Source organism: Marmota flaviventris, chromosome 7, assembly GCF_047511675.1.
Source record: "Marmota flaviventris isolate mMarFla1 chromosome 7, mMarFla1.hap1, whole genome shotgun sequence".
Taxonomy (NCBI): Eukaryota; Metazoa; Chordata; class Mammalia; order Rodentia; family Sciuridae; genus Marmota; species Marmota flaviventris.
The window spans coordinates 55891623-55906986 of NC_092504.1; the positions used below are offsets into that span (position 1 = coordinate 55891623).

General features: G+C 32.8%; 1 protein-coding gene across 1 annotated transcript in view; it reads left to right on the forward strand.

Annotated features, from left to right (window-relative positions):
- Mob1b (MOB kinase activator 1B) overlaps nucleotides 1-12874 on the forward strand; it is a 59796-nt gene extending 46922 nt beyond the window's left edge. The window contains exons 4-6 of the mRNA XM_027950903.2: nucleotides 1081-1214; nucleotides 3441-3604; nucleotides 7135-12874. Coding sequence (XP_027806704.1) covers nucleotides 1081-1214; nucleotides 3441-3604; nucleotides 7135-7212 — 376 coding nt within the window. The 3' untranslated portion in view covers nucleotides 7213-12874. The remainder of the gene's footprint in view (nucleotides 1-1080; nucleotides 1215-3440; nucleotides 3605-7134) is intronic.
- Nucleotides 12875-15364: the final 2490 nt, after the last annotated feature.

Consider the following 15364-nt stretch of genomic DNA (forward strand, 5'->3'; position numbering starts at 1 on the left):
GTTCTAGACATTTTCTGGTGGAATTTTTTGGATTTTCTAAATATAGAATCATATCATCAGCAAATGGTGATAGATTGAGTTCTTTTCCTATTGTATCCCTTTAATTTCTTTCATCTGTCTGATTGCTCTGGCTAGAGTTTCCAGGACTATGTTGAATAGAAGTGGTGAAAGGGGGCGTCCCTGTCTTGTTCCAGTTTTTAGTGGCAATGCTTTCAGTTTTTCTCCATTTAAAATGATGTTGGCCTTGGGCTTAGCATAGATATAGCTTTTACAATGTTGAAGTATGTTCCTACTTCCCTAGTTTTTCTAGTGTTTTGAACATGAAGGGGTGCTGTATTTTGTCAAATGCTTTTTCTGCATCTATTGAGATAATCATATTATTCTTGTCTTTAAGTCTATTGATTGATGTATTACGTTTATTGATTTCTGTATGTTGAACCAACCTTGCATCCCTGGCATGAACCCCACTTGATCATGGTGCACTATCTTTTTAATATATTTTTGTATGCGATTTGCCAGAATTTAATTGAGAATATTGACATCTATGTTCATTAGGGATATTGGTCTGAAATTTTCTTTCTGTGATGTGTCTTTGTCTAGATTTGGTATCTGGGTGATACTAGCCTCACAGGAAGAGTTTGGAAGGGTTCCCTCCTTTCCTGTTTTATGGAATAATTTGGTGTTAATTCTTCTTTCAAGGTCTTGTAGAACTTGCTGAGAACCCATCTAGTCCTGAGCTTTTCTTAGTTGGTAGGCTTTTGATGGCTTCTTCTGTTTCATTACTTGAAATTAATATGATACAGTTTTTCTACTGTAATGTAGAATTCTACTTTGTGTGAAGGAAACCTGTGTAAGAAAATTCATACATGTTTCAAAAAGTGTGTAAACAAAGAGTGAGTTTTATGTGCTCTGCTTAGTTTGAACTGTGATAAATACAGAATAGTCCACAGGCAATTGAAAATGCACTTTATTTGGAGAAACACTGCTTAATATATGCTTATGCATAAATTAATAATATACACAGATATAAAAATATGAAAATATGTGCTTTATGTATGTGTTTTTATCTTTCCATTGCAGATACGAGTATCATTGGGCAGATGGAACAAATATAAAGAAACCTATCAAATGCTCTGCACCAAAGTATATTGATTACCTGATGACTTGGGTCCAGGACCAGTTGGATGATGAGACATTATTTCCATCAAAAATTGGTATAATTATTTTATGTAATTGTGAGCCATCATAATTTATCTAATTTTATGTTTTTGGTATTGTCCTGACTCTTCCTACACTATCCAGTTGGACAGTTCTATAGGGCTGTTATTCAGTTCCCAAGAGGAGGCACAAAAGTTTGTTAACCCAGCCATAACATAAGGAAGATATCCTATGTAAATTGATTTTCTTCACCCTTTAACTTAGTGTCTTCAAACACATATTAGTTGAAAGAGGTTATGTGTATCGGTTCATTTTATTTGCTAAATTTTAGTGGCACTCCAGATTAAAATATGATTGAACTTACTTATAATCAGTGAGGGCTTTGGGGGATTGTGGTATGTGTTATTTTCTTGATAATTATGAAGATCAAATATCCTTTCAGTAGAAAATGCTAGATAAAGTCTTAATCATATTCTAGGAACCACATTAGTTTTATGTCTACCAAAATAGTTCTAATCTTGTGCATTTAAGAACACCCTTTTCACACCATGGTTGTTATGAACATTGAGGTAATATAAGCCTTCCTGTAATTTTCAATGATGAGAAGATGAGTAATTGAGGATAGTAACAAAATCTGATTTAAATTATAGGAAAAAAAGAAAATGGAGCTAATAATATCTATAGTAGTTATGTTTATTTGGGAGAAGAGTTTATGTTTCTGTCCAGTTTAACATTGTATTTGTGGCAAAGAGGGAGTTTCACTTTATGATGTACAAAATCTTAACAGATATTGAAATCAAGCTGTATGAGAAGAAAATAAGTTTTGAGGGGTTGGCTTATTATCAATTTGAGTGACTTTTGCTTTTTTATATTTGTCTTAAAGGGCAGACTTTTTAAATGGAAATAGTTCACATCTAGATAGCTCATATATATTTACCTTTTCAAATGTTTTAGAGCTGTTTCTCTGAAAAGTTAAGAGTTCGCTCTTCTAATATTGTTAGAACAACTTTTAGACTACATTTTGTTTTCAGTTTTTGGAATAAGAGTGTGGTAGACAAGATTACCATGTAAGTAGTTACTGTTCCAGAGTGTTGTAAACATTTTTTGAATATTTGAATCATTTTGGAGCTTTTACAATAAAATGATTTTTTAAGGCTGCATTATTTACATATTGTCACGATGATTTTGAATGATTGCCTCCATCTTATCTCTTACCTCCCATATTTTGAACACTTTATCTAATTTTAGATATTTAGGAAAATTGCAAAAATCCTACCAAGAATGGAATAAAGAATTCCTTAGTCTACATTTTTAGTTTTTAACATTTTACCACTTTTTATTTTTATTTTACCTCCCTACCCTACTCCAAATATATGTGAGGTCATGAAATATTTTTCTTTTTGTGTGGTTTACATTTAGCATATGTAAATGTAAATGTATCCATGTTGTGGATATAAGAGGCAGAATCTCCTCCTTTGTTTAGGCTGAATAATGTTCTTGGGTATGTGTATCTCACAGTTGCTTTATCCATTCATCCATTGACAGACATTTAGGTTGTTTCCATAGCTTGGCTTTTATGAATAATGCTGCAGTGAACATAGGGTGCAGATATCTTTATAATACAGTGATTTTATTTCCTTTAGGTGTGTATTCAAAAGTGGGATTACTGAAGCATATGATAATTTTATTTTTAATTTCTTTAGGAATCTTCTGTTTTCCATAATGGCTGTACCAATTTACATTTCTACCAATAGTATAAAAGGAATGGTTCCCTTTCCTTTCCAGGGATTTTGTATTTTTCTTGTTTTGTATCTGTTTAATGCTGTAAAGTACTTTTTAACTCACAAAACAAGAAGCCTAATTAAACAGAGTTTAGTTAATTTCAGAACCAATTATGGATTTGGAGTATTAATGAAGTAATTTCTATAGAAAAAAGTATAAAATGTAAGCACTTTAAATAGAACTGAATTTGGCAAATACATTACTTGTTTTCAGCACAAAATGTATTGAGGCTTGATGTTAAGAAAATAAAAAATCTGACTACCATCTTAGGAGTTTGCTTTGTTTTGATGAAGTGGTGGTATATTAGAGGCGTAACGGGCTATAATGAAGATTCGTTCTTTTTCCATAGATGCTATGGAATTAATTTTTATTTATGATATGATGAGAACTTCTGAAAAATATAATGGATATGTAAAGTATTAATTCATAAATGCTAATTCTTTTTACCCTTGTTTTGGTCATTTATGTTGCCATTTACTTTGTTCTCTCACCTTTACTAGGTGTTCCATTCCCAAAGAATTTTATGTCTGTGGCAAAGACTATACTTAAACGTCTTTTTAGGGTTTATGCTCATATTTATCACCAACATTTTGATCCTGTGATCCAGCTGCAAGAGGAAGCACATCTTAATACATCTTTCAAGCACTTTATTTTTTTTGTCCAGGTGAGTTGGATTAGGAGGCCTTTACTGCTTAGTGTAATCACTTATTTTCAGAGTTCTGTGATAAATACTGCATACACACTGTCAGAATAGAATTTTCCCTATCTCACTAATCTGCATCTTTATATTTTTCATGACAATAAGGCTGGCCTTTTGTTTCTGAATTTCATTAGTATCCAAGTTCATGGCAAGTAATTCCAAAATGAATATTACATTGGATATTACATTCAATTGCCATGCCATATGGAGGAGCTGAATAAGAAACTTGACTGGTTGGGCAGAATTTATAGATGAATTTGGTCTTTTGAGTATATTGGCACTCCTTTGATTCCCTTAACCCTCCACTTTTGTGGATCTTTATTAGTGGACTCTGTCCTGGAAATAAATTGAATATAATATTCTTCCTTACTCCCCTTCTTTTATGGCCATATTCTAATAATTTTTAAGTTAAGGACTGCCATGTATGAGGGAACAATATGCCACAGAGAGTGTCTTTGATCTGACCTGCTAGTTGAACCCCCTTTTTGTTTAGTCCTCAAAGAACTAGACTTAGAATTTAAGTCTAAAAGCATTGAAAAAAATTTTTGTTTTTGGTTTGTGTGCTATATCCAAAGCCCTTTTTATTTTTTATTTTGAGACAGTGTCTTGCTAAGATGCTGAGGGTCTTGCAGAGTTGCTGAGTCTGTCCTAAAACTTGTGATCCTTCTCCTCCCAAGTTGCTAGGATTATAGGTGTGTGTCACTGTGCCCCACTAAGAATATCCTTACCTAATTCTCTAATTAGATCAATAACAAGCAAAAGTGAAAAAGAGTTCGAAATGGAAGAGCTAACCAGCTTTATTATTTATTTTTACAGAGGTTGAGAGAAGGAGGGTGGTGGTCAAAAGAAACCCAAGTTTTGTGGGAGTTTTTGGTTCTTTTTTTTGAACAGTGATGGTGATTGAACGAACTCAGGGCCTTGTGCTTTCTCAGCAAGTGCTGTACCACTGAGCCACACCTCACACCCCAGCCCCCAATGTTTGAATTTACGATGTTTTTATATATCTGTGGCATGTTTATAAATGCCCTTTCTACGTCCCATTTCTCTTAAAGAAAAATGTGTCCATTTTCCTCTATATATACTCCTCACACTGAAGACTCCATTTTATATTTCAATTTCACCTGTAAAAACACATTAAAAGGTTGTAGTTTCCCAAAACTCTTGTCATGGTATCCCATCTGTGGACCCAAAAGAAAATACAATTCTAAATCTATATTTTTGGTTTACACAGAACATGATTGCTAAAGTTGTGGTTTAGGAGAATGCTTCTCTCTCCAGAAGGTTTAGTTTTACTTTACTCTGTAATCTTAAAGTACAGTTTCCTAAATTCTAGCAAATAGTACGGGTTCAGTATATTACATTTCTGCATCTGATCTTGCTTAACATCTTAGGACACTCTGAGTTTCTTATTAGTTACACAGTACAAGGGGAATGTCTGTCTTTGGGCCCCACAATTTAGAGAATATTGTTTTGAGCTTTCCCCAGCTGGGCTTACCCCACAAAATGGGAAATCCACAAAGCCAAGAACATACCTACCTATATCCCTTTGGTATGTTCTTGGGTACCTGAGACTCTAGAATTCCCTGCCCATATGGTCCCAAATGCATTGCCAGATGACAGTGTTTGTAAGGGTATGTGAACATTAGACATATGTGCCAGCCAAGGTGTTCATTCTCATGAGTGAGGCACCTTGTAGTGCAGGTTGGAGCTGGGTATAGGTATAGAGGTTTGTCGAGGACCAGGGAACCGAGGATGACTCTGCTCATGATTTCTAGTGTAAAATCCTAAGAAGTCTGAATTTGCTATCCTGGTTATTGTGAAGGTACATTTGTCAAGATAGCAGGATAGAACATTTTTATTTAAGAATTTGAATTGTGTAGTGTGTATCCATTTGTGTTCCTAAATCTCAAAAATCTCACGGATGATTCTGATATTGAATGCCCCAAATGAAAGTTAGAACTTCTCCAAAGTTCTAACTGTAGTGTTTTGCATTTGATGGATGCTAATGAATTGCCCTACCCTGGAAAAAGATTTAGAGTATAGACAGCTTTTATTTATTAGCCTATTTGTAGTTCAGGGGAAATCTGTATACGAGTGACTTTCAGAATGACAAGGGTGGAACTATATCATGTACATGCTTGAGCATGTGCTATACCACTGAGCAACATCCCCAGCCTAGAGGAGAAAAGCACAAATTAGGAGCTAGGAGTATAACTCAGTGGTAGATTTAGGAAGCCCTGGATTCAATCCCCAGCACTTTTAAGGGGGAAAAAAAAACCAAAACAAAAAAATCCCACAGCAGTAGCACTGATTAAATTCAGGTCTTCTCATTTGTCCTTTGCAGGATTTTAATCTATCATTGTGTATACCACCTTATGTTATTCACATACCATTTAATTTTAATTTATTTTTTAATTTTTTTTGGTGGTGCTGGTGATTGAACCCAGGGCATTGTGCATGGGAGGCAAGCAACTGAGCTATATCCCCAGCCCCTCACATAACATTTTTTGATAGCCTACAGATTCAAGTTTTCCTAATATGCTAAATTTTTTTGACTGTATAGTTTAAATGGTGCCCAGGTTATTCCTTTCAATAGGAAGGAATGTCACTTTATGCCAGATATTACATAAAATGGTTAACATCCTTTATTACATTTATTTAGCTCCCCACAATAATATCATGAGATAGGGTAATTTATCCTAATATTATTGATGTAAAAACATAACATCAGGCCTACTAATAGTATTGATAAAAATATTATTAATGTAAAAAGAACATCAGGGACTAGAGTTGTAGCTCAGCGGTGGAGCACTTGCCTCGTATGTGTGAGGCACTGCGTTCGATTCCCAGCACCACATATAAAAAAGCAAATAAAAGGTCCATCAACAACTAAAAAAATATTTAAAAAACAAAACAAAACATAACATCAGGCCTCTTCAACAGATGAATGGATAAAGAAACTGGGATATATACACAATGGAATATTACTCAAAGAAGAGCATTTGCTGGTAAATGGATGGAATTGGAACACATTATGCTAAGTGAAATTAGCCAGTTGCAAAGAACCAAAGGCTGAAATGTTTTCTCTGATATGTGGATGCTAATTCACAATAAGGTGGGCGGAGAATAGAAATATTTTGGACTAGACAGAGGGGAGTGAAGGGAGTAGAGGGGCTATGGGAGTCAGAATGATAGAATGAATTATACATTATTGCCCAATGTGCATATATGATTACATGATATGTATAACTCTACATCATGTACAACCAGACAAATGAGAAGTCAGTACATTTATGTATGATGTATCAAAATGCATTCTACTGTCATGTATAATTAGAACAAATAAAAAATAAAATATTAAAAAAACCATAACATCAGGTCTAAGACACAGATAATGAATAGGGAAAAAAATCAAATCTATATTTCATGATAATCTGCTTTGGAATGGGATGCAAATAATATGTTTTTGCTGTTCTTTCTTTCTTTCTGCATAGGAGTTCAACCTTATTGATAGAAGAGAACTTGCACCACTCCAAGAACTGATTGAAAAACTCACTTCGAAGGACAGATAAAAAAGATGCAGAACTGTGCAGATTGTTCTTCAATTGAAGCTGTGTGGAGTGTATTTGGGTTTTGTTATATTTTGTTTTTTTCTGGATTGTTTTTATCTTAGGTTTGGGGGGCTTGTTTGGGTTCCCTTTTCTTTATTACGAATATATGAAACCATATTCTACTGCTAGAGAAAACCAAGAACCATTCTCTACATTTGAAAAGGGGTGAATTTTGTCTTATCAGCATACAGTATTATTTTTAACCTGGTTTTGGTTACTTGAAGAGTTTTTAATAATATTGTGTGCTAGAAGAAAATGCTTACTGACTGAACTGCTAATGGTTGGGTTCTGTGTTGTGTAAATTGTGGCCCATTTTGAAGTCCCCAAAAGACATGTTTTTAAAGTGCCTTGGCAGGCCCACTTCTGAGGTGCAAAGCACAGACATAGGACTGAGCAGGGCTCAAAATAATATTAGGATTACTACCCAGGGCACTTACTGGTGCAAGTTGTAAAATAATCTATGATAAAAGCCATAGTTGACCTAAGTTGGTGATCTCCAGCTTTTACTACATTGAAGAAACATAATTTGTAAAAGTGTGCATGTAGAACATAAAAATTAGTATTTCTTAATTATTTTTGATATTGATGGTAATATATTTCTGTTCAACAAATGCTTAAAGTTCTATGAGCAGATATTTTCCATCTCTTGATATCTGTGATATTGAAACTTGAGGATTTTGAAATGTAATACCTATTGCATTTTGACTTCTTTCTACATGTTAACTGCACTGTAGGTGTAAAACTTCAGGTTATATTAGGATTGCCATCTTCAGAGGTGATGCTAAACTGTGAGGTTTCTTAGCAATTGCCAAATGAGCCATAAGTCTACAGAATCCCCTTCTGTTTCAAAGAGGAGGGGATTAAAGAGTGTGTTTGGTTGGGAAGGGGGTTAATTTCTGTGAGGAGTTAGGGATGGAATCAAGTGGGGAGTCAAGTTCTAGAAAGTCCTGTTTTAAAAATCTTTGAATAGAACGGTGTGAAGATTTTAATCAATTATTTTTAAACAGAGTCTTAGAGATTTTTTTTTTTTTTTTAGGAATCAGCTTCCATGAGAAGTTAAAAATAAATTATTAATTTTAGGTACAGACATTAAACATTGAATTTAAGGACTTTAGGGAAATTAATCACTTTGTAGCATTTCCATTCAGTGAATGGAGCTAGTATTTGCCTATCATTTTAAAATGATATAGTACCTTTGCTTATTATAGGGCCCAGATTGAAGCATTCTGACTTCTGGTTTTTCCACTGTGAAAAAAATCATTTCTTTACAGTGATATCAAATAACAAAAATGCTCATCATTCAATAGTTATTTTTAAATTTTATTTGCCATGACTTTCTAGTGAATTATTACCACCAGTAAGTTTTAAAACATAGTTTTTAGAATAAATATTAATTTGCTTCACTTCAGATTTGTTCTTGAGATTGAGAAATACCCTTTCAGACTTTGTTTTAATTTGACATATTTTGGTAAATCTGCTTCCTTCAATTAGAACTATATACCCTTCTCTTGGTAGAAACATACCTTTTTCCTAAAATAGAAGAGAATAGAAATGCTGCTCTGGAATTGTGTAGATTACAAAGGCTTTGTGGACAAAAATCTAAAATGAAATAAATTTATTTGTGTTATTAACAAGAAGAACAGTGATACAATTTAATGCCCTTAAAATTAGGATCACAAGGGAACTGCCTTTTTCTCCATTTCATTTCTAGCAGTTATTCACCAAGTACCAACAGTAGAAGTAATGGAAGATCTTGGCAGGGGTAAATATATTGGACATTTATTGGTGATGCTTATTAATAAACTGCACTGAGAGCTAGCTGACTTACTTAAAACAAATATTTCAGTGTACAAATAGACAAATCAATCACTATGGGTTGATTCAGAAATAAAATTGGGTGTCGTGAGTTTTGAGATCTAACTGTAGGAAATGAAAGACACAGTTACTCAAAACTTTTCCATATTGCATTTGACTTTTTATCATCCTATAACAAATGGGTTGCAATAGTCATGTGTGGAGAGAATAATAGAAAGTTGTTCTAGATCTTTTAAACCTTACATAGTTGTACACTGTAAAAATGGAAAAATATTACTCTAATATTTGATAGTAGGATTTACCTTTCCACAGTATGTAGATAGAAGTTTGTTTTCACTGTGCCAGAATCTCAGGTACCTGTGTCTGAGTGTTCACTTAACAAGTTATTGGGAAAAAAGGAGATATGTATGTGTGTATATATGATAATGAAGTATAAAGTTCTCCTAGAGAGAAGCCTGGCATTGTACATGGTGTTAGATGGTTACAAGTAAGGAAAACACCAAAGCCAGTGAGAAAGAACTGATTCTATTAAAAAGTTACTTTGACTTGGTTGATTCCTATGAGAGTTAGACACCCTTTATAAAATAAGGATCAAAGCTTGATTTTTGAAGCAGACTTGCTTACAAGTCTATTATATTCTTTTCAGATTTCTTTATTTAATTAAAAATAGCCAAGACAATTATTTCCCCTTGCTGTTTATACAGAGCTACAAAGAAGTTGTTTTTCTCATCCTTTGATAAAAGCATCCTATAAAACGTAAAGTAGTAAGTTAACATAGTATTGTTGTCACTCATGATGTTTTGGTTAAAATGTTGATATGAAGCACATCTTAGGAATTATTTTAAATGATGGAGTAGTGGTGGTGGACACATGATAACAAAAAGAATAAACAGTTTTTAGTTAGCATTAGATGGTGCTACTGGCTTTCATTATTCCATTTTCCATAAAAACCATGGTATTGAACTATACTAAAATAGTAAGCATGTATTAGTTAGCTGGTGACTTTGGATGTCAGTATACCTTAAAATGAAAGATTTAGATTTCTGTCTCTTTCTACCTTCCCTGTGTTAGTCATTTGTAAATTCTAAATGGTCAGCATAAAATGTCTTAAATAACTGAAGATATGTGTAATATATTTCAGACTGAATTATTTCCTCCACTATCAGGATGGATAAAGCACTGCAATCTCTTTATCAGGAAATAGAGATGATGTGTTATTTTACATATGTAATGTCCAGACTCCATTTTATGTATTGGTATTTTCCTTGCTTGTAGGAAAATAGAAAAATGACAGATTTCTTTTACAGCTTTGTCTACACCCTCTCCGAGAGAGGTTTTGATAACCACTGAAATAGTAGAATATGTGCCATACAATATTATGGTGTAGAACTTTCTTTTAAAATGATTGTCATACCTTAACATCCAGTGAGAGTTGATCTTCAGAGTAGTTCCCTTGGGAGCGCTACTTATTCCAGCTATGCTATGAAAGTGTAATGTTTTTGGAATTCCTTTAGAGATGCCAGGAGAACTGGCTTGTAACTATGCAAGAAAATCAATTTCATCATCTTTTTTGGCAGCTTAATATTTATCTGTCCTAATCACCAAACCAAGTCTAACAACTTGGCTGTTCTATGAGAACTAAGCCAACAGGGAAATTCAAAAGAATGTGTCATAGGATCTGAATCTGCAGAAGACAATGTTTTAACCATTAACTGCATCATTGAATAAAGGAATTATTTTCCTGATGTTACTATTTTGAAGTGGACAGTATCATTTGGATGTATAGATTTAATTTTCTAAATTTAGTTGAATTACTTTATAATTAAATATAAGACTATTTTTTTTAAAAAATCCCAGAGCTTCCTTTAGAACTTACTTTTTATTTTTTATTTCTTTTCCTGAAAACTTTTGAATTCCATCTTGACTATTATAGGATAGTTTTGATCAAATGGATAGTATGGAAAAATGAATCCAGTGTTTAAAATAGCAGTAGTTTAAGGAAACAGACTCTTTACCTCCATTCTTTTTGTTTTTCAAACGTTTTCATTTAAGTTAACAGTCTGACTTTAAAGACTAGAGGTTGTGTGCAAAGAAATTGGAACGTTTTATGTATTAATTATGTTAGATTTTAAGTCTGTCAGAAATAATATATTTAGAATTTTATAACTATTTCACATATCATTTTTAACCTTAAAGTTTGACTTGTTTTGAAAAGATGGGGGCCAAAAATATATTTGTAATTTTAAATGTGACTGCATACAATCATATTTTGAAACTTACCTAGAATATTTAAGAATATGCCAATTCTTAGAAACACAGATCTACACTTTAAGGACCATTTCTAAAATAATTAAAATGACAAAGAGTTTTATCATGATGTTAAGATTTACCATAGGAATCACTGTTGTTCAGCTATCAGCTTAATTGTGTATGAGATGATACATGGCTAGAGGTAAAGCTATCTCAAGATTTAATGAACAAGTATAATTAGAACATGTAACAAAATTCTGACTGCAGATTATTTGAATTTTAAAACTTTCCTAATAAGTTAATAAAAGCAAATTTATTTTGAAAACATAACAGTGCATTCCATGTCTGCTACTTATAGCTGAACTTTATTTAGACAAAAGAGAAAAAATAGATTTAAATAGGGGTACTCAATTTTATAAGCATAATGCAAGTCTATTTGCAAATAGTGTTATATAATAGAAAACTCTGGACTATAATTCTCAAAAACAGATAGTGAAATCACTGGCCTTTTCTAGCTGTATGTTTTCCTATTCTCCATCTTCTGTTTGAAACATACATACACACATAACAAGAAAACAAAGCAGTTAGGTTGATTTTGTAGGTCTTCATTGTTAGTGATTCTTTAGTGCTTACTGTCAGAATATAGGTTTCTATTTGTTTTAGTTGACAGCTTTCTTTAAATTATGTCACTGAAAAGGATATTAGTTGTATAAAATCAAACAAAATATTTAATTTTTATTATTATTAAATTTTACAGGTGGATGTTTCTTACAGGTTTTTGTTTTTATTTTTATTTTTTTCTGAAATACTTAATTGTGCAGATTGTAAAACAGATTTGTGTATTTTCATTTAGGAACACTTTTCTCCTTAAATTGTTCTGCAGAAATGACTATTTTTAGGGAAAATAGTTTTTTATAGCCACTAAATTGTATTTGTTATTTTTGTACATGCATAACCAGGGTGGTGAGGAAGTAATATTTTAGGGAATACTTTTGTTCTATTTGAATTTTTCCTATACATTTATTACTTAAAATTATCACTAAGAACAGTGTCATGAAATCTAGGTGGAGAGTGAATACAGTAAATATGAGAACATGTAGTTCGAATAGATACCATTTCTGAAGACAAAGGGAGAGAAATATTGCCACTGCCAAGTAATGGAAGTATAAGGGCAGTGTTCACATTGTGCAAGTATTTAAGAGAATGTATAAAGACAAAAATCTTACTTTCATGGATATAAATAGTTGCTTAAAGTAGCTGGAAGGGGAAAAATAATCTAAAATACGAAATGCAGCATGGACGCCATATTGTAAACTGTGCCAAGATTATACAAATTGTAGTTGTTATTGATCAGAGTTTAGTTATTTCATCATTTTTACTTTAATAGGGGATAATGAATGTCAGAAAATCTGTAATGTTTTATTTGAAAGATGTAAATAATGTATACAGACTTATATGTGATGGGATGGGGGAAGTATTTAAATTCTAGGTTTTTTTAAAAGGAAGAAACTGAATGTTTATAAGAAAATTAATAAATAGTTACTATGTTTGGCCATGACCTGACTTTGCATTGGTGTTTATTTTTACTATAGGTATTCCTACACTGAACACATTCCAAGGGAAATTGAATATACATGGAGGATGTTTAACATTTCAAATTTATTAGGTATTATTTTCTGTAATGTTCACAACCCTAGGAGTTAGTAAATCTCAAATGTTTTATATCCTAGAAAACTAGAGCACAGAAATTGTAAAATTTATTGATGCTATTTTACTATTGGTCTAGGGTTCAAAAACCCTTATATGCCTGAACTTGAAACTAATGTTTGTTTTTTTTCTTTAATTGATAACAATTACAGTGAGAACAATTTGCAAATAATGACTTGTGGATTTTTCCATTAATCTAAAATATTATCTAATATTTTGTCTTCATTTTAGATAATTAAGAAATATCAGAGAATCATTTACTCTGATACCCAAATTTCAAAAGGAAATGTGTGTTTTAGAGAAATTTGCATATTATTATAGAGAGGTATTTATGTTAGAGGCATTTGTGCTTGGATCTTCAAGTTGAGGTAGCAGCCACAATTTTTTAAAATCACTAGTGGTATTTGTGAAGAAGACAAGGAGTCAAAATGCTAGTCAGTGCTGATGGGGACTGTGCATGCTTTAAAAATACCTTATTAGGGCTGGGGTTGTGGCTCAGTGGTAGAGCACTTGCCTAGCATGGGCGAGGCCCTGGGTTTGATCCTCAGCACCACATAAAAATAAATAAATAAAATAAAGGTATTGTGTCCAGCTATAACTAAAAAAATTTTTTAAAACCCATCTTAATATTCTGCAATAAAGTATTTATAAAGCATCTACTGTGTATAAAGAAATAAACATATATACAGTAAAAATTAACTACATTTTGATAATTATGTTAACTGACCTCCACTGTACTAAATGCAAGTTATTAATTCCCCATATAACATTGTGAGGAATAATGCTTTTGGCAATGTAAGTTTCTACATAATTATTCCTTTAAGGCTTAAGTACCTGTGTTTAATAGAAATTTACCAAAAGATTGTACATGCTTTTGTTTTTAAACAGCATCAGTTCAGGGTCACATTTTCCTGATGACCTCATTCATCTTTATAAGCATGCATCAAATAGCTTCTTTTCCATAAAACTATATATATCTGGTGGCTCCTATATTCTTAAATGCTATTATACTTTCACATGTCAGATTATTTAGAAAACCCTGACTTCCCTGCTCCTTTTTTTAAAGATGGCTTCTGTATCTCTGTTTCTAGGCAATTGAGAAGATTACAAGTGAAATTTATAATGAAGCTTAGTTGATAAACATTCTTTTATAGAAGTAGTTGGGATGGTATGGGCAATTCCATGGGTTTTATAGCTACTACTTAAGATCAGTATTCAGGACCTTTTATTTTTTCTGCCTTTGCTCTCATTTTCTAAGTCGTCAGTTAAATCCTGCCTCCTGTCTTTCCTTCCCTTCCTCCCTCCCTTCTTCCTTTCTTCCTTCCTGACAAGGTCTTACTGTTAACCAGACTGAGCTTAAGTGATCCTCCTGCTTATATCATGAGTAGCTGGGACTACAGGCACACAGGTTTTCTCTCTTTTAGTTACACTAAAATTCCCATAGGAGAAACAAATTCCCAAATTGAAGTAGTAGTAAAATTTCTGGCAAGTTCAGGGATACAATGGTAGTACATTCCTAAGTGGCTTCATGCTCAGTGTCCTATTTCAACTCTTTGAAGTTCCAAAATCTCCAAAACTCTGAAAATGGAAAGTATTTTCTTGAATTAGGAAAACAAAAACCATTTACTCAGAGTGCATCTATCACAAAGTTAACAGTCTTCTTCCTTCTTAAAACTATATATCACTGTGAAAACTATGTATCACTGCAAATAATTATTAGTGCTTTTGACTTAACACCCCTATAGTGGGGTGGGGGTAGTTATTTATATACAAAATATGCACTATTTCTTTTGTAAAATTTTGAACTTGGAAATTTTGAATGTCTTTTCTAAAAATTTTGAATTCCAAAACATCTGGCTGCAAGGGTTTCACATAAGGTATTATGAACCAATATCAAGAAGTTGTCTTGAAAAGTGCTTTTCTCAGGTCTCTTCTTGGCTATCCATAAGATATTCAAGAAAATGGGAAATTATGCTGAACTCATTGCTAAGAGAGATTCCCTATTTCTTCCATTTACTTCGTTTATATTTTTGAAGTATACTTTTAAACTTACAGGAACTCAAATTCTCACTGTCGGAAACTAGCAAAGCTAGAATGTGAAAACAGTTTTTTAATTTTTTTTTTCCAGTGCTTAAACTCAAATACTGCACCATACTGCGTTTGTGTGGAAACCACACTTGGAGACTTCTACTCCTCATCCCTCCATCTGATCCATATGGAACTTAAGTTGTTTTCTCCTATTGAAGATTTTGGAAGCTCACCTTGCCTTACTTTCTCAGTAGCTGTGAATACTCATTATTTCGTATGTTCCCCCCGAAGTTTGGGTGTGGAATATGACACT